General features: G+C 44.9%; 1 protein-coding gene across 1 annotated transcript in view; it reads right to left on the reverse strand.

Annotated features, from left to right (window-relative positions):
- The window catches only part of znf407 (zinc finger protein 407), a gene marked incomplete at its 5' end in the record, with an annotated part of 348,519 nt that overhangs the window by 134,869 nt on the left and 186,150 nt on the right, over positions 1-27,500 (reverse strand). The window contains one exon of the mRNA XM_083647717.1: positions 17,366-17,532. Coding sequence (XP_083503843.1) covers positions 17,366-17,532 — 167 coding nt within the window. The remainder of the gene's footprint in view (positions 1-17,365; positions 17,533-27,500) is intronic.

The raw sequence follows: 27,500 nt of genomic DNA on the forward strand, positions 1-27,500 counted from the left end.
AGAGAGATGGAGAGAGAGAGATATTAAGGCATCAAGGATGGAGGGAAAGTAGGGGGGGCTGGTGGAGGGGAGGGGCGGGAGCGGGGAGCAGAAATCCTACACTTCCCACAATGCACTGGGCTCGTGGCCTTCTATTCCACGCCCACCCCTCAGGCATTTGGCTGATATCAAACTCCAGTAGGTGGCGGTAATGCACATATATGTTTGCCAACCACCATAAAACTCAAAGAAGAAGAAGAAGAAGAAGGCTTCGACATAAAACAATTGTAGAAGAATTTTCTCCAAATTTGGCTCCAAATTGCACCAAATTTAAACCGAAGTACATATGTCGGGAGATGTCTTCACACACAAAGTTTCATGCAATGTAAGGCATTTTCCTAGGAGTTATGAGCATCTGATATTGTAACTATTTCATGTAAAAAAGGGTACATTGCTCAGCGTTGATTTCCTAACTTCAACGCACCTTCTACTAGATGTAAAATTTGACGAGCTTTCCAATGCCGCCAGTCCCGTGTCTGTAGCTGCTTCCGTTCCCGAGATATGGTTCTTTGCAAGGCGCTAGGGGAGCTAACATTAGCTAGCCTAGGCTATGCGGTGACAAAAGATGGCTGCCTTTTGTTTTTCTTCAGTAGCTGTGAAGGGGCGTGGAGGACCTCTAGAGGCGGAACCATGGCGGCACACCCCCACAACACTTGTAGTTTACAGCTGCTCTCTTCCGCAAGTCTGGACTTGACGCTCTGACGCGTTTTACGTCAGAGCGTCAAGAAAATATGTGAGAGATAAGGGAGATCAGCCAGGAGGGTTGAGTGAGGGGAGGTAAAGGCTGCAATATCTAATCCAACTACTGACATTGTAATGACACAAATATGGTTGAAAATCAGGAAAGCCGGCCTTTAACGCAACATCTCAGGAGCGCCTTGACGGAATTTCTTCCAATTTGCCTCAAATGGCGATTTGGACTTAAGAATGAACTAATGGCGGAGGCATAAATCCGCAGTGCGGTCATTCTAGTTTTATTGTAGTATTACTATAACAGACATTCTGCAATTAACGTTAACATTTTTGCACTTCAGAAACGGACTGATTGAGACCTGACGTTAACGGCTTGATATCATATTCCAGAGATGTGACCTAGCTGTAGCTAGACGTTAAGATCCACACTGCTGTAGGAGTAATTTTTTTTTTATCAAGCCTTGATATCATATTCCAACGTGAATTCAGCTGAGGGGTTCCCTCCAGAACGAGACTGTTGCATTCGATATTTTTACACATTACTGCGCAATAGGGCATTCACAGACTAGTCGACTAGTAAAACCACTAGTCGACACTGTGCTTAGTAGTCGACTAGTTTTTTTGTTTTTTTTATCTTTAAGAAAGAACATGAGGTATTTACACGATATACATGGACTATCATATCCCATATCCCCCACAAAGAACATCAAAACACAACAAAACAAAATGCAAATGCATGCAAAAACAATGCATTCAAAGTAAATACATAGATATTGCCCTGTTGGCAGCTAGGAAATGCATAGCTTTAAATTGGAAAGCATCCAATCCCCCAGTTGTAGTTCACTGGTGGAATTAACTCTCAAGCTACCATATGTTGGATAACATTTACTACAAGAGCAAAGGCAGATTCTTAGACATCCCCAAAATATGGCAACCACATACAGAGTTTTACTTTAAGAACTTTTTACCCCAGTGTCATTAGGCTTATCAGGATAGGAGCTGAATGCATTGTTTTTGTTTGGTTGTTTGTCCAATAGTCTTGTTTGTTCTTGGATTATTGTGTATCTTATGCAGTTTTCTTGTTTTGTTTTGTTGTGTTTTGATGTTCTTTGTGGGGGATATGGGATATGATAGTCCATGTATGTCGTGTAAATACCTCATGTTCTTTCTTAACACGTTCACTGCCAATGACGAGTTGACTCGTCAAACACAATCCAACCGTTCACTGCCAATGACGAGTTGACTCGTCAATTTTTTTTTTTTTTTTTTTTGACGGTGCTACGTGGATCAATGCCCCCCACGTCTCCTATAAAAATATTGGAAGTATTGAATTAGTATAATCTATTTTACCGACCAACTAAGTGGCGACAGTGCTCTCCCGACAGAGAGAAAGCCAACCAAAAACAGCCACGGGAGAAAGCCATTCTCAAGGAAATGGCTTGGCGATTTTACAGTCATCAGTCACCAGACTCGCCCGAGAGCGGCCGCGCCAGCAGAGCAGCACACCGAGAGCGGAGAGCGGTGCTGGCGTGGGGGATTGCAAATTTGCATAATAGATTATGGGTGAAACACACTTTGAAACACCCGCAGAAAGGCCAGAATCGCACGCATTCCGAAAACCCAGAAACGAACGAGCCTCATTCTCATACTGTAGGCGAAAACGCTGCTGCACACGGGCGCACAAGGGTGGGGGTTTCCAAAAATAGACTGGGTGGGCAGCATAAAGCCTAGAATCGCACAAAGCTTCATCAAAGCTCTCAACCGAAAATCCAAGAAACGATTGAGTCCCATCCACAGTCCACACTCGCCACACTCGCCGACGAGGGGCCGCCAGAGAGGGAGGCTGCTCACTGCTCAGACAGGCAGGAGAAACTGGCTTCTGACAAACGCCACCAGACACGCCCACGGAGGGAGGAGTTTAAGGGAGAGGGTGTTCAGAACTATATTGTTCAGATGTCTGATCTCTCACTGATGCCAAAAATAAATGGTTAAAGTGACTGTTCTGCCTGTTTGATTGAATTTCACAAAACTGCGATTATCTCAGCTTCCTGTCTCAGACACTGAAACCATGCTGTACTCAACGGCTAATATCTACATAACTACTAACTCTACAAACTAACTCTTTTAGACAGAGAAAGCACACATTCTATTAGTACTTTTGTGAACTTCGTGTTCACAAAGTCCAAGCAGAAAATTATCCTCGGCTCTTGTAAAATGAGCCAGAATCCTCAAAAAACGGCTTGGCAGAAGCTACCTACAGTAAAAAAAAAATGGCTGGCAGTGAATGTGTTAAAGATAAAAAAAATAAAAAAAAACAGACGACTAGTAAAATTCACTAGGTGTGAATGCCCTACTGCGCAGTAGTTAGTGCAGGCTAGTTAATTGTTGGAGGTAAGGTTTTTGAATTCTTAAAGGCTCACAGCATATGATGTCTTTCTGACTTGGATTGATTCATCAAAACTTTCAAAATCTTTACTACTGTACTGTTCATTAATAGTGACATCAGGTGACAAGCTGAAATGTCAATTTCTCTAGCAAATCTAGGTAAATTTCAGACTTGAATGTAGTGTCCCGTCTTGTCTGAGGTGAATGCAAGTGAACTAGTACTTTTCAATCCTGCCCAGACTGTCTTTTAATAAAAGTTGTACATTGTGTTATACTTGAAAACCATGTCTCTGCTGCCTTATTTGTGTTTACAATTACAAAAAAAGCTGTATGGTTTATCTGTTGGCATTGAACCGTGGTATTTCCTTGGGTGATATTCCATAGTTGTCATTAGCCTACCTAGACCTGTTCACATCTGCATTTTCTACAAATTGGGCTAAAATTTCAATGGTAAATCAAAGCCACATGTGAGATATCACAAGTACTTTTATTAAAACACCAACCAAAATAAAATGCAAAGAGAGGTTTCCTTCTCTGACTATTGGTGCTTTCACAAAATATTTACACAATGAGATTTTTTATAAATAATCATCAATAATGTGGATAAAGACTTCGATGATGATGATGACGTCGATGATGACATCTGGTGCGGCTGTTGGATGTGGGAAAAGGAGGGGAGACTGAAGAGCAGTCCACCTGAAGCTGATCCCCAAGACCTTGCAGCATGCCAGTGCCACACTCACCCATGATCCACACTGCTGTAGGAGTTAAATAAAATGTATGCTTCAGGGAATGACATGAAAAAGTTACATAATGGGGTGGCTATACATTGATCAACGTTAATGTTGTTTCACACTAACTAATATCTGGCCATATTTCTGCAATTCCCCACTATATGCTTAGTACGTTATAATAGCGATAATGTCAATAACAGATACATCTTTGGTTAAACTTTTATTCTAGTTTCGTGTTAATTTAGCCTACCTCAACGTAACGTGAATGTGGGATGACGACTCTTCACTGCCTCACGGTCCCGACCGGAGCAACGAGAACAGAGGTGGATGACCTGGATGTCTGGCCCGTAGCCTGTTAGCTAGCTTGCTAGCAGTTTGACCTAGCTTTAGCTAGCTTGAAGAGCTTCCACTGTGAGCTAAGGTGGGCGTGTTTGTCAGCAATAAGTTCAAGTAAGTGTGGAAAAAGAGCAAATTCGCTATAAGCCAGGCAGTTACTGATGACATCACTGATGACATCATCGGATCCTTGCTCAGGGGTGTCCTCTGGGTTTTCAGTCAGTCAGTCAGCTTCAGACAGAGAGCCAGGTTTCGGCCGGAAGCCATATGGACGAGAAAGTAAAATGGGAATGAGGAGAGGAAGACAGAAAGTGAAATAAAAGATAGTCTGAACAGATGAGCAGCGGCTCTAGTTGGTTAACAGATGAGCCAAGCAGAAGTCACACATCACTAGTGTATATATATATATATATATGTGTATGTATATATATATATATATATATATGTGTATATATATCCATCACAGCTCTCACAGCTAACTAATTCCTCCAATCAGATGGATCCGTGTAAATATGTCAAATGGGGGACGGGAAATTGCCAGTGTGGTTTATTGACTGTGATAAAATCTGAAAAGCACCGCTGAACATAATTACATACTTGTCAGAGCCATAAAAATTAGCTTTATTATCAATGGGATGGTTTTGTACAACTTCATTTGGGGGCGATGCCTTCCAGATGGGGTGCGTGGAGAGCTTTTTTACACTCCTCCTCTCTTCCCTGCATCTGGCTCTGTCATTAACAGCATGATGCTCTCTCTCTCTCTCTCTCTCTCTCTCTACCTCGCTCTCTCTCCTGCTGCAAACAGGCAGACACACACTCCTGCACACAGACACACACACACGGCAACATTTATATGGAGACAGACCCAGGCGAATGTGGGTGTGCGTGCTAGTCACACACACGCGCATGTGCGAATGCAGGGTGTCACACACACACACACACACACATGGGGATAGACCCACATGATCATGGCTGCTGCACATGCCACACATTAAAAAACCAACACACACACACACACACACACACATACACTCAAACATACACACTCACAAATACACACAGTGTATAGCTGCAGTGGAGATCACCATCACTTACATATTCATCTAAATGCTGATGTTGAACTTCCGCTCTCGCTACACATTGATAACACATTTGGGTGACTCTCCCAGCTGGGCCTCCGCTCCTCTTCTGCACAGATAGCAGCTTTCAGTGAGTCCACAGAGACAAAGCAGCCTCAAGTTTCCTCTATTACACCCATTTAGAAGCACTCGACTGTGAGAAGAGTTTTAATGCAGTGCCACTTACAGGAGAGAAAAACAGCCTTAAAAAGGGTGCATTCGTTCGCCGATTCGTACGGGTTCACTTTATCGTTGGCCTTTTAAGTAATAATCCACAACATTTTCATATAAATAAATGTCTGTTTTGCCACTCGTCAATGATTGATCTAACACAATAATGATTTGACCTATTCACAGTTCCTGAAAGCTTGTAGTTTGCTGTTCTAAACACAAGGACATACAGTACATACCCCAGTAGGTATTTTCTAATCCTCCGGTGCGCAGGACGTGATACGCCTAATGTCTAGAATGAACTGAAGAAGATGTGGGTAGTTAGCATGAGCAGCGATATCCGCCATAGCTGAACCATAGACTGTATAAAGAGATGGACAGAGTGAGTGTGACGTTGCCCATTGGTTTGCGATCTCCCGTTCTGAAGCCTCTAATTTGGCACATCTGGCGTGAGACCAGGGGTTTCCCACAGAGCCACAGCTCTGCCTGCTATTTGAGCGATCACTGGACAGGCGACCTTTCAATCACACCCAAAATATAGTCCTTCTGTTAGCATCTATTTTACTCTAAACTGGTGAGTTATATAAAAATTCACCCCCATACAGTTGTCATGAAAGGTGAAATTAGCTATACAGAGCAAAACCGTTTTTTGAACCAGGCTGTAAACATATTTATTTATGCTGTAAACTTGGGCATTTTAACATCAGGGTGAATGGGGACTGACTCGCTTCTGCAGCCAGCCTCAAGTGGCCATTCGAGGAACTACAGTTTTTAGTACTTCCGCATTGGCATCAATGTGACAACGAAAGTCTGCCCCCTCGGGCTGAACAGACAAAGAAAGGAGCGCCACCTAGGCACCTACAGACAATCAAACTTCATCAACAGAAAATCCAAGGAACAATACGTTACAGTACTGGAAACACTGTTTGATTAACAGGTGGTCTTTGGGAATTGCAGCACTGACCACCAAAGATAGAGACAAAAAAACAACAAAAAATAATGGGGAGATCAGGGTTTACTACTTAAAATGTGACTATGTGACTAAACCAGACATGGGCAAAATACAGCCCGCGGGCCGCCACCTGTGTGGCCCGCGATGGAATTGCAAAATATATATATATATATTTTTTTTTTACAGTGCACCTGAAAGCAACATGCAAGATACCCGCTGAATAAGTGTCCAAATGTTCGTGTCATATTCTGGCCAATACTCCACTTCTGTTATTGCATTTCAGTCTGGAATATGGAATATCTTTCAATAATCTTTATGACTAAAAGGCTACATTGAAGTAGACATTTTAATGATTAACTCATTGCTTTTGGATTTATTTAGCTTCAAGAGTGCATTTTTGTTCGTGTGACCCTCAACACAGGCTTTGATCATCCCGGGCCACTTACTGATACTTATGCTTAAATTAACCCACTCATATTCTGGTTTATTTCAAGAAAAACATTTCGGCTAGTGGAAATTCTAATTGGCCGGTAACTTTCAAATCTAGCAGCCATATTGGCAGGTGGTCGGAAAAGTGAATTTCAAGTCCTGAGAGCAGGTGGTGACATAGGAGTGAGTGAGAAAAGGATCAAATATTGGTGGTTAAGACTGAATAATGACATCACAACTGTTAATTTAAAATGAGTTATTCCTCTAAACCTGCCTTCAAATGCCCCAAATGTTTCACGCTGGCACCGTTCGGCCCTCAGCAAAACCTGGTAGCGAGGACATTTTTTTGTGGCCCTCTCTATCATCAAAGTTGCCCATCCATGGGTTACGGCATGACAATATTTGTTCGGCCCCCGGCAACAATCTGGGTTTCTCATGCGGCCCCCCATGAAAAATAGTTGCCCACGCCTGGACTAAACCCTGTAGGAGTCACTACAGGTCTGGTTGGGCCTTTTTCTCCTATCAGAAAAACGGCGCTGTCCCTCCTCCACTCCTCCCCTCCCCTCCTCTCCATCCCTCATTATGCCCCTCCCCTCCTCTCCATCTCTCATTATGCCCCACGCTACAAGACCCCACCACAGAAAAATCCATAGCCATCGATCCCTGTGCCCAGCCGCGCTCGCCACAATTATTCTCGAGGAGGAAACGTTGGCGATAAATTACATGTGTGCTTTTCATCTGCTGCTCGGTGGCTGTGAGCCCTCTGAGGACCCGGGTGGGGACGGAGGGGGGTCGGGGGGCAGTGGAGGAGTGACGCGCTGCTGTCAACACCGGAGGCTCCGGCTGGCTAAAGAGGCATGGAACCCCCCCGTCACACACACTATACGCACTATACGGCCTTCCACTGACTACACTCCCCATCCCCTTAACCTTAACCCTAAACCTAATTCTAACATTCACCCTAAACCTTCAACCCAGGTCCTAATGCTCAACTAGTTCTACCCTTAACCCTTACCTAAACCAAATCCTAACTCTAACCTTAACCCTAATCTGTAACTACCTTTAAACGTAACTCTAACCTTCACCTACAGTAAATACAATCCTAACTCTAAGCCCTGGACCCAACCCCTCAACCTAAACTATCCCATTGTAGACCAAAATGACCTCACTTTGCAAAAATGTCCTCACTCCAAAGAGCAAAAACTCTGTAGAGGTACAAGAACACAGACACACACACACACACACACACACACACACACAAACTCAGTTTAGACCCATACACAACAATGTAGACCCATACACAACAATGGGAACGGTGTAGAAAAACAGACACACGGCACACACTGCTCATGTGTCTGCACTGAAATCTCTTAAACTTTTGGGCAAATTTTCATATTGGCTCAGCGCTTCTTTTCTTTTGTTCCCGTGATCTGCCTCAACCACCCCGCCCCTTACCGGAATTAAATATGCCTTATTGCAAGACAATAAAAGAACTTTGAAGTCAAAATATACAACCTCTCTTTGCATGTGTGTGTGTGTGTGTGTGTGTGTGTGAGTGTGTGTGTGTGTGTGTGTGTGTGTGTGTGTGTGTGCGCGCGCACACGTCTATATCTGTGTTTTAAATAACCCCGGAGGAGTCTGCATGCAGCTATAATTGCCTCCCTCATTAGTTATGTTTTAGCAGGAGCGGATGGGAGGGCAATTAATTTTACCGCTTAATTTTTGACACGGAATCCGCCGCTGTATTGATGTGCTCGCCATTTTGGGCCCCATTTTTCAGGGAAATTAATTGACAAAGTGCGAAGATTTATCAGCATATCGCCAGATTAAGCGACAAACTGAAGCAATGAGGAAATCAATTGTGGCCCTGTCGCTGCTGCTCACCCCCCCACCACCCCCCCCCAACGCCCAAGAGCCTGGGAAAAGCTGGGCGGGTCGGACGCACGGCACTTATTTATTTATTTGAGTCGCTCATTCATCAGATGTTACAAATGACCCTGGCGGCTGACGACCCCCCCCCCCCCCCCTCCCACCACCACTCTTTCCTCCTCCTCTTCCGCCTCCTTCTCCTCAGACAAGACTGGTGTGTGAGGAGGGAGTGATTAACATAAAAAACACACAAATCAGAGAGGAACAATGAATCCCGTTAGAGGCAGGAGGAGGAGAGTTGGAGGTGTTAACATGGGGGTGGGGGGTTAGTAGGAAGACAGAGCGATTGCCCCGCTGTTGCTCCTCACACTGAACAGAAGCGAGGCAGCGGTAAACATGTCGTCCCACGCAAACGATGCGCTCCCTGTCACAGCGCCAATCAGTAACAAATATGTCACTCCAGCTTGACCTGTAATTGCAGCGCCCCCCCTTGGTGGAATTCAGCGGGGATGCATCAATCCCCCGTGTTTTGTCAAAAATCCGATCGGCGGCGTGTGAGGTACCGCACGTGACAGACGGACGAACGAGCGGACGGCGAGCGATCCATAGTCCCACCCCCGTTTCATCATGGGGTGCAATTTGTCTGCGCTGCTTAATGCCATAAATTGAAATCAATTCACTCATAAACTTTACTTTTACTGTGGGGAAACCTAAACTGGCTCAGGGTAAATTGAACGGAGCAGCAAACAGTAAACATGTCGTCCCTCGCAAATTATGCAGTGCCCCCTGTTGGCCAATCAGTAACAAATATGTCACCTTGGGTTTGACATGACATGTAATTGTTGCGCCCCCTGGACTGCACACTTGACTGTATTTATGGGCTCAAAATATGCATTGTGCACGTCTCTCTCATATACAGTGTTTGTATCATTGTGCACGTCTCTCTCATATACAGTGTTTGTATCATTGTGCACGTCTCTCTCATATACAGTGTTTGTATCATTGTGCACGTCTCTCTCATATACAGTGTTTGTATCATTGTGCACGTCTCTCTCATATACAGTGTTTGTATCCCAATGATGCGATTGTCAATTTGTATCTAAGTGTTACAGTTGTGTGTACGATGCATTTTATAGGTGGTGATGTGTTTTGTTGTATGTTTGTGTTATTGTTCCTCGAGTCTGTTGTGTGAACGCTGAATCTGCATCGTCCTGTTTCAATATGGGGCCATAATGTACTCAAATGCTATTTTATGGGATTAAAAGTACGGTTTCAAACACAGCAGCTCAGTCAAAATGTTGTTTGCCAGAGTAAAAAAAAAGAAGGTTCAACCAAACAGTGGGATGTGTATCACTCAGTTCTTCTACATAGACACCCCAGCCAGTCGCCCTCCCCAGCCTCTCTCCATAGCCGCAGCCACTCGCCCTCCAGGCCTCTCTCCATAGCCCAGCCAGTCGCCCTCCCAGCCTCTCTCCATAGCCCCGCACACATGTAACTCACATCAGCTCTATTACTTCCTGCTCTGTCACCAGGACGGATTAGTCCAACTTTTAACTTTCCTACTTATTTTATTAGTATTGCAGCTTAGCTGTGTGAAGGAGGCCATTTATAACCTTTAAACAGATCACACACAGGCTGATCATATTTCACAGTGTGTCGGGCCGGGTGCTGGAATGCGATTGCAATGATTGCGTGGCTCCGGCTAACCGTCCAACCCGGCACCCATTAAGATGACTGTGTGCAGGGGGGGGGGGGGGGGGGGTCCATTAAGATGACTGGGTGCAGTGGTGGGGGTCCATTAAGATGACTGTGTGCAGGGTGGGGGGTCCATTAAGATGGACTGTGTGCAGGGGGGGGGGGGGGGTCCATTAAGATGACTGTGTGCAGGGTGGGGGTCCATTAAGATGACTGTGTGCAGGGTGGGGGTCCATTAAGATGACTGTGTGCAGGGTGGGGGTCCATTAAGATGACTGTGTGCAGGGGGGGGGGGGGGGGGTCCATTAAGATGACTGTGTGCAGGGTGGGGGTCCATTAAGATGACTGTGTGCAGGGGGGGGGGGGGGTCCATTAAGATGACTGTGTGCAGGGTGGGGGTCCATTAAGATGACTGTGTGCAGGGTGGGGGTCCATTAAGATGACTGTGTGCAGGGTGGGGGTCCAGTAAGATGACTGTGTGCAGGGTGGGGGTCGCGGCAGGGGAATTGTGTTAGCTTTTTTCTTTTTTTTTGGGGGGGGGGGGGGGGGGGGGGGGGCGGGGTGGGGGGATGTCGCTAATCAAGTCACCCTCTTGTCAGTCGCTTCCCTTATTTTAGTTCCGATCTCAGCTCTCCCGCTCTCACTTTCATACTCGGCCTTTCTCGATCTTCCAAGCTCTCTTCCCCCATCTCAATCACTTTCCTTGCTCTCTTCAAGTCTGTATTTCTTCACACACATATACACACACAATCACACACACACACACACACACACACACACACACACAACCCCCCCCCCCCCCCCCCCCCCCCCCCCCCCCCCCCCCGCGCCTCTCTCCAGGTGACAGCTAGGTGACAGAGTGATGCCAGCCTGCTGATGGGGAATGATGAGGGCCTAGAAACAAATGGAAATAAAATGTCTAATTATGTCAGAGGCGCCTTGACGTTACATCACTGTTAAAACACATTTAAAATAACATCCAGCAAGTCTCTCACCCGCACGCACCCGCACGCACGCGCGCGCACACACACACACACACACACACACACACACACACACACACACACACACACACACACACACACACACACACACACACACACACACACACACACACACACAGCGGGCGGCCATGACGGATGGAGGGCTCTCCTGCAAGCGCTCAGTCAGGCTGTCAGGCCACTGGCTGCTGCTGCTTCTGTCATTGACTTAAAAGGGCATCAAGGAGCGGTGTGTGGGACATTACTGAGGCCGAGGGGAAACTGCTGGGCTGCTGCGTAAAGACAGACACTTTCAAAGACACTGACTGGGGCTCCCACCGAGGGGCTATTATTTGAGACAGTAGCTTCCCCACCGCCCACCGCACTATCTATCCATCCAAAGTTTTTAGTAAGTAAAAAAAACAACAAGTACAGGCAACGCTGCAGTCTGACGGTGTATAGATAGAAACAGAGAGGAAGGACGCGCCCAGAAAGAAGGTGCTATATAAGGAGACTCCCCATTGACACCGATGTTAAGATTCACATTTTCTGTCTCTCCCTATTTAAGCTTTCGTCACGGTGGCCTGTATTCTGAGTCCACTTTCTTCCACAAGTTAAAAGGTGGGTTAAACTGAGCTTACTTGGGTTTACCTCCCACTACAGTCCCAATTCCAACAATAACATAGTACATCACACACTACTTCCTTGCTGTTTTTAAGAAACAAATGCATGACCATTGAAATCCAATTGTCATAAAGCATGAAAAGACTCCCTCCCCTCTCATTGCTTCTGGGTTGGAATCCAGCTCAATTTTTTATAGTTCTTTCTGAATATGAGGGGAGGTTTGTGGGAGGAGGAAAATATTTGCAGCTGAGGCTGGGGACACAACATGACTGACTGACAAGATTTGAAGTTTATTTTTCTTCTTGCGTCAGAGACTGGAACACACACATGATGACCAGCAGGATTTGTGGGAAAAAACATACTGAATTCATATCTGCAATCTCACACACAATCACATACTGAATTCATATCTGCAATCTCACACACAATCTGGTAAAAACACACAGAACTAAAACAAACGTGGAGATGGAATGATTGGAATATATGCTTTTCCTTCTTTCATTGGCTGTTAATGATCTTACTTGTGATTTGACATCATAGCTAAAATCTTCCTAAAAGTTCATGTATGGTTTCCCCAAGCTGTGAAGCATGATAATGAATGTGATTCTTTCTGTAAACCATGCCATAGTTTGATAGTGTACAGCTACAGAGGAGTGATGTAACAGAGTCTGATCATGTATACAGTAGCTAAAGGAGGAGGAGGTAAACGTGTTTTAACTCCTGGGTTACTGAGAAAACGTTGCCTCTTGAAGACCGTAGTGCTGTGCTGTAGCAATTGGAAAAACAGTGAAAAGCATTTGGAAACAGAATAGTAATTGTAATATCTCAGCTTACACCATTCACTCACACTCACAGACCACTGACGGCTGTTCCCTCATGAAAAGGTATGACTGAATCACTACACAACCCTATTTGTGTAGTAGTGGCTATGTAGTGACATGTAGGAATGGAGGAGTGAATCTGTAGTTTATACACTACTCATGACACACCAGTAGAGTTCTGTAGCAAAACAGTAGTGTTTTCAGTAGTAATCAAGCAGTGAATTTTGCTACTTGGTGTAAGTAGTGAAAAAGCTGTTCAAACACTAGTGCTTCATTACACAGACAATTAAATAGTAATCATGTAGAGGTTTTACTACTTGCTTGTATAGTGAATATGTAGTCATAACACTACAGCAACACGACACATATTTTAAATAGTAATCATGTAGAGGTTTTACTCCTTGCTTGTATAGTGAATATGTAGTCACAACACTACAGCAACACGACACATATTTTAAATAGTAATCATGTAGAGGTTTTACTCCTTGCTTGTATAGTGAATATGTAGTCACAACACTACAGCAACACTACACATATTTTAAATAGTAATCATGTAGAGGTTTTACTACTTGCTTGTATAGTGAATATGTAGTCACAACAGTATTCTCAGATATGTATGACTTGTTTCAGGAGTGTGGTTTTGGAGAATATTACTCTCAAAGAATGTGGATAAATGTAGAGTCGTTTAAATCTCAGATCCGCGCTAACTGGTTACAATCTTGGACTGAAGAACTATGGCAGAAGCCAAAATTAAGAACTTACTGTTTATTTAAAAATGAATTTAAATGTGAAAAATATGTGATGTTTAATTTACCTAAAAGTAAGAGGTCCTTATGTGCTCAGTTACGATGTGGTATTCTGCCTTTACATATTGAAACAGGCAGATACAGAGGGACGGCGGAGGAGGATAGGATTTGTGAATATTGTGAATTGATGGAAGTGGAGAATGAATTTCACTTTATTTTGTACTGCCCCTTGTATCATGACTTACGAGATACACTATTTAAAAAAGTTCACTCCCCTGAGTTAAACCTGTTAGATTTTGAAGAAGGTGCCATACTTGAATTTCTTTTTGATAACATCTTTGCTTTTTCCGAATATATCTCTCATGCGTGGGATAGGAGGAAAAAGATGACATATGATAGATAATTCATATATTTTACTTAATACACATTGTAGTTAAATCTGTGTTTTGCTGCTGATGCCGCGTGCTGCTGTGTGTGTGTTTGTACGGTTTTGTATTGTTCAAGCACCGTAATAGATATGGAAATAACTGTATGTTGATGTGTCTGATAATCCCATGTGGGATGGGTCATGTAAATTGTCCTGACACGTAAATAAAATTTTCATTCATTCATTCATTCATTCATTCATTCATTCATTCATTCATTCATTCATTCACAACACTACAGCAACACTACACATATTTTAAATAGTAATCATGTAGAGGTTTTACTACTTGCTTGTATAGTGAATATGTAGTCACAACACTACAGCAACATGACACATATTTTAAATAGTAATCATGTAGAGGTTTTACTACTTGCTTGTATAGTGAATATGTAGTCACAACACTACAGCAACACTACACATATTTTAAATAGTAATCATGTAGAGGTTTTACTACTTGCTTGTATAGTGAATATGTAGTCACAACACTACAGCAACATGACACATATTTTAAATAGTAATCATGTAGAGGTTTTACTACTTGCTTGTATAGTGAATATGTAGTCATCATAACACTACAGCAACACTACACATATTTTAAATAGTAATCATGTAGAGGTTTTACTACTTGCTTGTATAGTGAATATGTAGTCACAACACTACAGCAACACTACACATATTTTAAATAGTAATCATGTAGAGGTTCTACTACTTGCTTGTATAGTGAATATGTAGTCACAACACTACAGCAACATGACACATATTTTAAATAGTAATCATGTAGAGGTTTTACTACTTGTATAGTGAATATGTAGTCACAACACTACAGCAACATGACACATATTTTAAATAGTAATCATGTAGAGGTTCTACTACTTGCTTGTATAGTGAATATGTACGGTAGTCACAACACTACAGCAACATGACACATATTTTAAATAGTAATCATGTAGAGGTTCTACTACTTGCTTGTATAGTGAATATGTAGTCACAACACTACAGCAACATGACACATATTTTAAATAGTAATCATGTATAGGTTTTACTACTTGCTTGTATAGTGAATATGTAGTCACAACACTACAGCAACACGACACATATTTTAAATAGTAATCATGTAGAGGTTCTACTACTTGCTTGTATAGTGAATATGTAGTCACAACACTACAGCAACATGACACATATTTTAAATAGTAATCATGTAGAGGTTTTACTACTTGCTTGTATAGTGAATATGTAGTCACAACACTACAGCAACATGACACATATTTTAAATAGTAATCATGTAGAGGTTCTACTACTTGCTTGTATAGTGAATATGTAGTCACAACACTACAGCAACATGACACATATTTTAAATAGTAATCATGTAGAGGTTTTACTACTTGTATAGTGAATATGTAGTCACAACACTACAGCAACACTACACATATTTTAAATAGTAATCATGTAGAGGTTTTACTACTTGTATAGTGAATATGTAGTCATAACACTACAGCAACACTACACATATTTTAAGTAGTGATTAAGTAGAGGTTCTACTTCTACTACTTGGGCAGAGCTAACAAGGCCAAATTGAGGGCAGGTGTGGACGGAAGCAGCACACAAGGAAATGACAAGACCAAACTAGACAGAGTTCATGACAACTGCAAAGCTAAATGTTTCTTGTGAACAGAGGTGGTGGTGTGCTCTGAGGATTGTTCTGGTACCATTACTGTATGTATGTATTTTCTTCTGCACTTTAATTGTTTTCTTGATGTAGGGAACTGATGGATGCCTTGAGGAGGTGTGTCTTCCAGTGCATCCAGTGTGATTCAACACACCTGAACTCCCTCACCAATTAGGTTTGGGTGACACCCCAAACCAAGCACATTATTTCTGTCTGTCTGTCTGTCCTCATTGTAACCCTGATGAAGACCTCGTCGGTCGAAACCGGTCGGTTTTTTTTAATTGTTAATTGCTCTACATGTAAAGCCATGCAATAATAAAGGCTTTTTAACTTTAAATTAACTAGTTTTCCTTGCTCCACGTACGAGTGCCTGAAGCCTGCCTTTTGCTCCAATAAGCTAAATGTTTCTTTTTCAATGTTATAAACTAAATAGAGATGTCAAGCAGAGCAGTTTCAGGAAGAAAGAGGCTCAAAACACCCAAATACAATGAATCTGTGACAGCGATGACACAATAATTGTAAGTATACTGTAAGGCATTTTCCTAAACCACAATCAAGTCTAGCATGGTGTGTTAGCTAGCTAAAGCTAATCTAAGACTGTGTTCACTTCATCAAATATACTTTATACACGATCAGATATGAGGGTGTGTAGGGTGGTTGTGGTTGACTCTGTGTGTGAGTGGAGGTCGTCAGATTCTCTTGTTGTTCAACTTATTTGCAGAGTGAAAGTAATGGGAGGCCAAGGTGTCTGGTGCTTACTGTAAGGAGGTCAAGTGCACCACCACCAGGAAACTGGAGGCGCTTGCTAGTGAGAATAAACTATTATTTTTTAAATATTGTCTCATGAGGTTGATCTGTTTGTAAATTCCCACATGTGACTTACAGGTGGCTGTTCTGTGCATTTATCATATACTGTAGGTTACGTGATGGAGAAGTGTGACTGCAGCCAAGTCTGTTCTGAAGATCATCAAGGCAAAACATTTTTTTTTAAGTGTAAATAGGACAATATTCAATTTAATAAATTCATCTGAAATCAAGCTTGTGTAAGCTCATTCTTGTTTTTGATAAGAATAATTGATATGCATGGTAATATAGCATGATACTGAATCGGCAACTAGTATCAAATGTGTCAGTTGTCAATAGTGATTCAAGAGGGTTTGTGTAGAAATGAAAATAAATGCAATAGTGATCAGTAGTGATAAAACACTACACATACAGAAGGATGTAATTCCATAGGGATTGTGAAGGCATACAGTAGTAAATGTGTAAGCATTGTGTAGTAATTCAATCAGAAATGTGAAGGGATGAGTAGTGTTTGTATAGTCATTTCCCAAAAGCCAAATAGTGAGACAGAAGTAATTAAGTAGTAATCATACAGTGATTTAAATAGTCATTACGTAGTAATTATCAGTAGTGAAACGTCCCAAGTCTCTACTCATTACTACTGAAATCACTTCATGAATCACTACACATCGCAATAGCAAGTAGTGGAACAGTAGGTTTTGTGTCGATATTGTATAGTAGTTGTGAGTAGTGATTCAGTAGTACTTTTTCATGACGGTTGTTGTGGCCTAAAACAAGTGAATTTGGTGAGTTTTGCATATGGGAGTATTGGTGGGTACAGTGTGTTGAGGGAGGTGTTAGAGGGGTGTTGGTTGATGATGGTGGAGGTTGCCTCACCAGTGTGTGTCCTGTAGTGGTCCTTCATGGCAGACAGGTTGAGGAAGGCATAGTGGCAGGATGGCCACTCACACTTAAAGGGTTTCTCTCCGGTGTGCAGTTTCATGTGGTTGTTCAAGGCCCACTTCTCACTGAAGGAGCGCTCGCACAACCCACATTCATACTTCCTGCAGGAGAGAGAGAGATAGAGAGAGAGAGAGAGAGAGAGAGAGAGAGAGAGAGAGAGAGAGAGAGAGAGAGACAGAGAGAGGAGGAGAGGGGCAGGGTGGAAGAAGGGGGGGAGTTATTTACTGTTCCCAAAGCTGAGGTAAAACGTCGGAAATCCTAGCCTGTGAGAAGGAAAATGGGAGGTTGCTGGATACTCACACACACAAAAACAGCACAGGAGCATATGATTGTGTGCTGTACATCTACACCCTACACTAACACACACACACACACACACACACACACACACACACACACACACACACACACACACACACACACACACACACACACACACACACACACACACACACACAAACACACTGGTGTGTCATGTCTGTATAAGCAGGCATTGATTTTTCTGTCCTGGCCTGCCACCTCCACCATTTATTCTCTGCTTTGCGCCAGGGCCCAGAGGACTGGAGAAATTCTGTTAGAGTCACACGCACCACACACACACACACACACACACACACACACACACACACACACACACACACACACACACACGCACACACACACGCACACCTACACACACGCACACACAGGCACCGCAGAGCCAATGGGGAGAATAGAGTTCACCTGTCCAGGCGTCCCTGACCACTTAGCCAGGGCAAAATGAACAGTTAGCAACGCTTTCCCTCCCGCCTCCCTCCTATGACTCCTGTATCTGAGGCTCCTGCTATGACTCCTGTATCTGAAGCTCCTCCTATGACTCCTGTATCTGAGGCTCCTCCTATGACTCCTGTATCTGAGGCTCCTCCTATGACTCCTGTATCTGAGGCTCCTCCTATGACTCCTGTATCTGAGGCTCCTCCTATGACTCCTGTATCAGAGGCTCCTCCTATGACTCCTGTATCTGAGGCTCCTCCTATGACTCCTGTATCTGAGGCTCCTCCTATGACTCCTGTATCTGAGGCTCCTCCTATGACTCCTGTATCTGAGGCTCCTCCTATGGCTCCTGTATCTGAAGCTCCTCCTATGACTCCTGTATCTGAAGCTCCTCCTATGACTCCTGTATCTGAAGCTCCTCCTATGACTCCTGTATCTGAGGCTCCTCCTATGACTCCTGTATCTGAGGCTCCTCCTATGGCTCCTGCATCTGAGGCTCCTCCTATGACTCCTGTATCTGAAGCTCCTCCTATGACTCCTGTATCTGAGGCTCCTCCTATGACTCCTGTATCTGAGGCTCCTCCTATGACTCCTGTATCTGAGGCTCCTCCTATGACTCCTGTATCTGAGGCTCCTCCTATGACTCCTGTATCTGAGGCTCCTCCTATGACTCCTGTATCTGAAGCTCCTCCTATGACTCCTGTATCTGAAGCTCCTCCTATGACTCCTGTATCTGAAGCTCCTCCTATGACTCCTGTATCTGAAGCTCCTCCTATGACTCCTGTATCAGAGGCTCCTCCTATGACTCCTGTATCTGATGCTCCTCCTATGACTCCTGTATCAGAGGTTCCTCCTATGACTCCTGTATCTGAAGCTCCTCCTATGACTCATGTATCAGAGGCTCCTCCTATGACTCCTGTATCTGAAGCTCCTCCTATGACTCCTGTATCTGAAGCTCCTCCTATGACTCCTGTATCTGAGGCTCCTCCTATGACTCCTGTATCTGAGGCTCCTCCTATGACTCCTGTATCTGAAGCTCCTCCTATGACTCCTGTATCTGAAGCTCCTCCTATGACTCCTGTATCTGAAGCTCCTCCTATGACTCCTGTATCTGAAGCTCCTCCTATGACTCCTGTATCTGATGCTCCTCCTATGACTCCTGTATCTGATGCTCCTCCTATGACTCCTGTATCTGAGGCTCCTCCTATGACTCCTGTATCAGAGGCTATGACTCCTGTATCCGAAGCTCCTCCTATGACTCCTGTATCAGAGGCTCCTCCTATGACTCCTGTATCAGAGGCTCCTCCTATGACTCCTGTATCTGAGGCTCCTCCTATGACTCCTGTATCAGAGGCTATGACTCCTGTATCAGAGGCTCCTCCTATGACTCCTGTATCTGAGGCTCCTCCTATGACTCCTGTATCTGAGGCTCATCCTATGACTCCTGTATCAGAGGCTATGACTCCTGTATCAGAGGCTATGACTCCTGTATCAGAGGCTCCTCCTATGACTCCTGTATCTGAGGCTCATCCTATGACTCCTGTATCAGAGGCTATGACTCCTGTATCTGAAGCTCCTCCTATGACTCCTGTATCTGAGGCTCCTCCTATGACTCCTGTATCAGAGGCTATGACTCCTGTATCTGAAGCTCCTCCTATGACTCCTGTATCTGAAGCTCCTCCTATGACTCCTGTATCTGAAGCTCCTCCTATGGCTCCTGTATCTGAAGCTCCTCCTATGACTCCTGTATCTGAAGCTCCTCCTATGACTCCTGTATCTGAAGCTCCTCCTATGGCTCCTGTATCTGAAGCTCCTCCTATGACTCCTGTATCTGAAGCTCCTCCTATGGCTCCTGTATCAGAGGCTCCTCCTATGACTCCTGTATCTGAAGCTCCTCCTATGACTCCTGTATCTGAGGCTCCTCCGATCCTAACTTCTCTGCAGACTCTTCCTTCCCTCCTCTCTTCCCATCAGTGTTGTAGTACTCGATTCCAGTCCTCACTTCCAGGACTCATGACTCGACATGGACCTGAGCATTCATGCATTCAGACTCAGAAGTTGGAGACAAGGACTCGGACTCGTTAATTGACAAAGATTAAAGACAGTTTTTTGTTTTTGCTTGTTTAGTTTTAGGGCCTAGTAATAATTTGTTATTGGTATGTGTTTCACCTACATGTGGATTCATTAACTCTGGACTGGGACTCAGATGTGGGGACTTGGCTTGGACTTGGACTTGAACACTGGGGACTGGAGACTCAACTCAGACTGGAGATACTGTATAGTGACTTGATAACAACACTGCTTCCCATCATCAACATCAGCGCTGGCTCTGCTTCCCACATCCACTAAAGACATAAGGATGATTGATTGTGGCTGCGGATGTCGTTTTGTTGCATTGTGCCAATCTTAAAAAAAAACAAAAGCAAGCCGTTCATGTCTAAGTGTAGGATTTGCAAGGTGTTCTTTCTCTGTGTTCACTGGGGACATCTGTCTATTCTTCACGCCGACGCCTACGAACCAGCGAAAAGCTGTTTCCTTGCAGTGTGTAGGATGCTCGCACCTATATGCATCCCCTACGCTATTAGGCTACAAGAAACGCACGTAAGTAAAAACAATAGAAAAAGCCGGCGCCTGAATTAATCTTTACCCCCGCGCGATAATTTAGCCACGGAATGAGTAATGTGTGAGTCATAAACAAATGAAGTGGGGTTTTGGGGAGCATTCGTCTTGCGGCGAGGGCGATGTTATTTTAGGGAGGGCGGCTGTCTTTAAGTCCTGATTGTGTCGCTTAATCCCCGCGGTATCTGTTTCATAGCGAGCAGCATGACACTCACCTGAACAAATAATGACTCCAAGCAGCATGTAGCATGTGTCTGAATCAATAATTCAAACTCATACATCTTCCTTACTGGAAGAAGGGGGGGCAAAGGGAGGGAGGGAAAGGAGGGGATTAAGGAGGAGGGGTGGAGAGAGGGAGAGATAGAAGGGGGAAACGTGGCCTGGCTTCCATATCAATCTATATATTCCTTAAAGATGAATGTGAAAGTGATATTGGTGTGATGCCGTTCTCCTGTACCGACGAGAAGAAGACATTTTCAAATCATTTAGCAGGCAGGATGGAGCTGCTCCTTTATCACCTGGCTCTAATCTCAAAGGCATATTCAAACCGCCTCTTTTTCCTCTGCGTCTCATTGTGCGATTTGGCAGCGACTTTATTTGAGCAACAGATGTACGTCTGCCTCCGTATTTCTGTACTGTCCCCCTGTACGTCTGCCTCTGTCTTTCTGTCCTGTCCCCCTGTACGTCTGCCTCTGTATTTCTGTACTGTCCCCCTGTACGTCTGCCTCTGTATTTCTGTCCTGTCCCCCTGTCTCTGTATTTCTGTCCTGTCCCCCTGTACGTCTGCCTCTGTATTTCTGTCCTGTCCCCCTGTACGTCTGCCTCTGTCTTTCTGTCCTGTCCCCCTGTACGTCTGCCTCTGTATTTCTGTCCTGTCCCCCTGTCTCTGTATTTCTGTCCTGTCCCCCTGTATGTCTGCCTCTGTCTTTCTGTCCTGTCCCCCTGTACGCCTGCCTCTGTATTTCTGTCCTGTCCCCCTGTCTCTGTATTTCTGTCCTGTCCCCCTGTATGTCTGCCTCTGTATTTCTGTCCTGTCCCCCTGTACGTCTGCCTCTGTCTTTCTGTCCTGTCCCCCTGTACGTCTGCCTCTGTATTTCTGTCCTGTCCCCCTGTCTCTGTATTTCTGTCCTGTCCCCCTGTACGTCTGCCTCTGTATTTCTGTCCTGTCCCCCTGTATGTCTGCCTCTGTATTTCTGTCCTGTCCCCCTGTACGTCTGCCTCTGTATGTCTGTCCTGTCCCCCTGTACGTCTGCCTCTGTATTTCTGTCCTGTCCCCCTGTACGTCTGCCTCTGTATTTCTGTCCTGTCCCCCTGTACGTCTGCCTCTGTCTTTCTGTCCTGTCCCCCTGTACGTCTGCCTCTGTATTTCTGTCCTGTCCCCCTGTACGTCTGCCTCTGTATTTCTGTCCTGTCCCCCTGTACGTCTGCCTCTGTATGTCTGTCCTGTCCCCCTGTACGTCTGCCTCTGTATTTCTGTCCTGTCCCCCTGTATGTCTGTCTCTGTATTTCTGTCCTGTCCCCCTGTACGTATGTCTCTGTATTTCTGTCCTGTCCCCCTGTATGTCTGCCTCTGTATTTCTGTCCTGTCCCCCTGTACATCTGCCTCTGTATTTCTGTCCTGTCCCCCTGTATGTCTGCCTCTGTATTTCTGTCCTGTCCCCCTGTACGTCTGCCTCTGTATGTCTGTCCTGTCCCCCTGTATGTCTGCCTCTGTCTTTCTGTCCTGTCCCCCCTGTACGTCTGCCTCTGTATGTCTGTCCTGTCCCCCTGTACGTCTGCCTCTGTATTTCTGTCCTGTCCCCCTGTATGTCTGCCTCTGTATTTCTGTCCTGTCCCCCCTGTACGTCTGCCTCTGTATTTCTGTCCTGTCCCCCTGTATGTCTGCCTCTGTATTTCTGTCCTGTCCCCCTGTATGTCTGCCTCTGTCTTTCTGTCCTGTCCCCCCTGTACGTCTGCCTCTGTATTTCTGTCCTGTCCCCCTGTACGTCTGCCTCTGTATTTCTGTCCTGTCCCCCTGTATGTCTGCCTCTGTATTTCTGTCCTGTCCCCCTGTATGTCTGCCTCTGTATTTCTGTCCTGTCCCCCTGTACGTCTGCCTCTGTATTTCTGTCCTGTCCCCCTGTATGTCTGCCTCTGTATTTCTGTCCTGTCCCCCTGTATGTCTGCCTCCGTATTTCTGTCCTGTCCCCCTGTACGTCTGCCTCTGTATTTCTGTCCTGTCCCCCTGTACGTCTGCCTCTGTATTTCTGTCCTGTCCCCCTGTACGTCTGCCTCTGTATTTCCGTCCTGTCCCCCTGTACGTATTTCTGTCCTGTCCCCCTGTACGTCTGCCTCTGTATTTCCGCCCCCCTGCCCCAACCCCCCCCCCCTCCCCGGCGTATTTATAGAACAGCTCTCCGCCCGTGCCACCGTGGGAGAGGTAAATAAGATGAGTGAAGAGATGCTATCTTTTATTGTAAGCATTATGCACAACACTCCTGCTTTATGAGCTAAACGGACCATTGTTTATCACGGGGCGGAATCGCAAAGTCAGGCAGGCCTTGACGTGGGCACGCAGCGTGCTGGGAGAGGAGGAAAAACGAGGGAGAGAGGGAAGGCAGGAGAGAGGAGAGGAGATGGAGGAGAGGAGGCTGGCAGAGCCGACTATCAGTGGGGGTTTTGTAAAGATGAGAGGAGGGCCCGCGTCTGTTTTTATGGGATCAGATGGAGCGCTTTGATCTTGTCCCCGCGTGTCAGATCCCGTCACGATCCACCGTCTCGCCCATACATATGCATACCGCCTCTAAACAGCCCAGGCACCATGCAAAACACACCGGGGGCAGAGAGAGGAGGGGAGAGAGAGGAGGGGAGAGAGAGCGGGAGAGGACAAGGTAGGTAGGGAGAGAGAGAGAGAGGGAGAGAGAGAGGGAGAGGTAAGAAAGAGAGAGAGGAGAGGAGAGAGGGGGGGGGGGAAAGAGAGGGGAGGGAGAGAGAGAGAGGAAGTGAGAGAGAGGGGAAGGGATAGATTGATAGAGAGAGCGAGGCAGAGGACAATGTAGGGAGGGAGGTAGGGAGAGAGAGAGAGAGAGGGGGGAGGTAGGGAAGGAGAGAGAAAGGGAGAGGTATCTGCAGGTTTCAGAAAGCTAAATGTAAGACTTTTGAAGAGCTTATTTTTAATGCAACCTGGAACTTAATTTAAAAGCAACATGACTAAAATAAAGACACAAAAGGCTGACAAAGCAACCTATTTCTAATTCAACAGAGCGCATGAGAGTTGTGAAACTCTGACAAAGGCAGTTTGGGAAAATGGACACCAGGAAATTAAATGTTCACAGAAATGATGTCCAACTGTGTGTATTAAAGCAGATGCAATGAAAAACAGGACATGTTTGGAAAGCTGTTCTGATTTACAATATGCACCAAACTGCATATTACATAATGAAGAAATTCTGTCAATACTAGAGTTACTATTTGATTGAATTACATTGCATTAATTATTCTCAATTATAAGGAAACCTGTCATTTCAATGTGGGCGATAAGACCTCTAATAACTGCATTTAAGACATTTTAATGCTTTTTAATACTTTAAGTTGAGATAGTTTGAGACTTTTTCTGATTTCAAAAAGGCCAAAGGGAGAGCCAATAAACATAATGTGAAGATCTGAAGATGTGTTCAAGCTGGAAAGGCAGATGGGGAAGGCTAACAAAGTGTCACCTAAAGGAGGCACATATTACTACTAATTCCTTGAGTTTATGGAAATCTAAAAACACTACTGATACAAATAGTTTTTGAAAGCTGAGATATTCCCAGGTCTAAAACTCAAAACAGCACTCTACTGATGGTGCTCGGATTTCTGGTGTTAATTTGCCTCACACTAGAAAGACCAAGCTGCAGTCAACTGACGGCTGTTTGGAATGTTGAGGCAGAGAGTTCTCAGCTTTGTCCCTCCATGACTTTACCCATTTTTCTGCAACAGACCAGTATTGTTCCATTTTCAAAATCAGGCAAAAGGATCAGTTAGCTAGCATTATATTTATTACTGTACCTTCAAACCCACTGGCCTCTCTGGCGTTACTGTCCAACCCTGACGAGCAGACCCACCACCGTGGGAATAAACACGTGCAGTTCTACATCCTGGCATTACAACTCTCCTTCTCTACCTCCTCCCCCTCCTCCTCTCTTTCCTTCTCTCTCTCTTTTTCTTCTGATCAGGAAGAGGGGTGACATGATTGACGTCCCTTGCGCATTTATTCAAAGAGCCAGGTGGGCCTCTTGCCTGTGAGTTGAGAAAGAAGCTCGGGCACTTGTGTCTATACTGTCACTCATTACCATACACAGTATCCACCCCATCATCCATGCTGCCGTATAGGCCTTCTGTCAGAACATCACAGGCACAACTAGCCTCTATTGTGATAGGAATCCCATAGGAGGGCCTGTACCTCTAACAAGGGGCCAAATTAAAAAAAAATCCTCACTCGGATCACCACTCTGCACTATCGCCCCCATGTGGTGAGGTGGTGGTGGTCACTGAGGGGAATCTCGGAGTGTGTGTGAGATCTTATCGTGTGTAAACTGTAATTATGCATCGTGGATAAGAAGTACTGTAAACAGCATTGTGTGAGAAGCAGACACAGTGTCTTATAGTCTCAGTGAGTTTTTACTGTATCTTTGTGAGGGAGAGCAAAGGTTCAAAAAAATATCTGGCAAAAATAACCAGAGATCTTGCCAGATATTTGGAAGCCATATCTTAAAAAAAAAAAAGAAGAAGAAGAAGAAAAAACGACAACACATTAGAGAAGCAGTCAGAGTGACTTCCATCTAATCATTCATCACAGTGACCAAATCGGGTTGGGCGGCTTACCAGCAGGTTTGGACGTTTTGGTGGTAAATAATATGACATGCAGGCAATTTTGCCGTAGCTTTTGAGTCGAGTGAATCGACGCGCCCGCTTCTCCTCCTGACTCCCAAGTTTGCTTTTGTGGTGAGCACGATCAATATCCAAAGCTAACTCAACTGACGGGGCGAACACAAAACCAATCGCAGCTGTTTTTGAAAATGAACCGGATTAATTGTGTGGGCCTTTTTATAGACAGCTAAACCTTCCCCTTCCCCCGGTATTCACGTCGCGCTGGCCAGTCGGGCGATGGGGAAAGCATTGGCCGACGCTCGCCCGCTGCAACACAAAGACAGAGAGAGAGAGAGAGAGAGGCCGACTCTCGCCTCGAGCCAAACTGACACAAACAGACACGACTTCAAAGTGAAGACTGTTGTTTATTTGGCGAAGGGAAAGAAGCGGCGGGAGGAGAGAAAGAAAGAGGGAAAATGTATCTGATGTGCAACTGTCAGGAGAGCATTTTCACATGCAAAACAGCCAGTGAGTGAGAGAGATTACCTAGAGGGAAGAACATGACAGCGTTCACTAGGGTCAGGACGGATCATCATCCTCAGCCCCCCCTCCCTTCTCTCTCTCTCTCTCTCTCTCTCTCTCTCTCCATCTCTCTATCTTTATCTCTCTCTCGCTCGCTTTGCCTCCCTCCTTCCTTCCTTCTCGCCCCCCCTCCTCTCCCTCTCCCCCTCCTCTCATCCTGTTTTCAGACTCCATCACTCTGCACTTCGACAACCCGGCAGCTTAAATCCAGACTAAATTAGCCGAATGAAGATTAAATCATTTGGCCCTGAGCTCTCCCAGATATTGGGAGGAAGACTGAGGAAGCCTTAAATGGTGTCTGACTGCATCCAAACCCGTACGTGTGTCTGAGCGGAGGCTCCCTTCTTCAACGGGCAGTCAATTGAAACCTGATTAGAGTGGGGTGTTGGGTGAAAAATGGGGAAAAGATTAGATTTCTGGGACAACTGTTTCCTAAGTATGGAAGCCGGCTTCGTTATTTTTCGTTTGCGTGCACCAAAGTTGACCGACGACAGGCTTGTTTTCCCGGGCTGAGATATCGAACTGGGTGACACCATCGCTCACACGGTTGCTCGGGGAAAAGCACTGTAGCTTGGTACTCAATGCGGTCTGTGCGTAATCAAATCAGTTTGCTGGATGGTGCTATTTTAACATCCAAATGAACAGACAAACCATGTCTGGCCTTTAGCATAAATGCATTCTAGCCCATTTGCTGCAGTGCACACAGAACAGGACAAGACAACCTGTGCGCCGGCAAACTAAGGGAAAAAAACTGAATCTCATGACAAGAATAGGTATAAGAATGATTCCAATGGAAGGGCATTTTAAATTGCAACATCTATTGAGTTATACGTAGGCCTGAGCATGAGCGGGGCAGCCAGCAGTGTGTCACACAGAACAACAAGTAAAACCTCCATGAAGAGGCCACATGTGTCTGGAGAGGATTGTAGATGAACCTCCTCTGAGAGGACTGCTGCATGCATATGACTGCAATATAAACAACGGCAGAGAACAGAGATGCTGCCTAGCACTGATTTATATTTACCTTCAATCCCGGGAGGAGGAGGAGAGAAAAGAAGAGAGTGAAATAAATAATAAAAGAGAGAGAGAGAGAGAGAGAGAGAGAGAGAGAGAGACAGAGGGAGAGAGAGAGAGAGAGAGAGATAGAGATAGAGAGAGAGAGAGAGACAGAGAGAGAGATAGAGAGAGAGAGAGAGAGATAGAGATAGAGAGAGAGAGAGAGAGAGAGAGAGAGAGAGACAGAGAAACAGAGAGAGAGAGACAGAGAGACAGAGAGAGAGAGACAGAG

This window comes from Poromitra crassiceps, assembly GCF_964638095.1.
Source record: "Poromitra crassiceps genome assembly, chromosome: 1".
In the NCBI taxonomy this organism is placed as follows: domain Eukaryota; kingdom Metazoa; phylum Chordata; class Actinopteri; order Beryciformes; family Melamphaidae; genus Poromitra; species Poromitra crassiceps.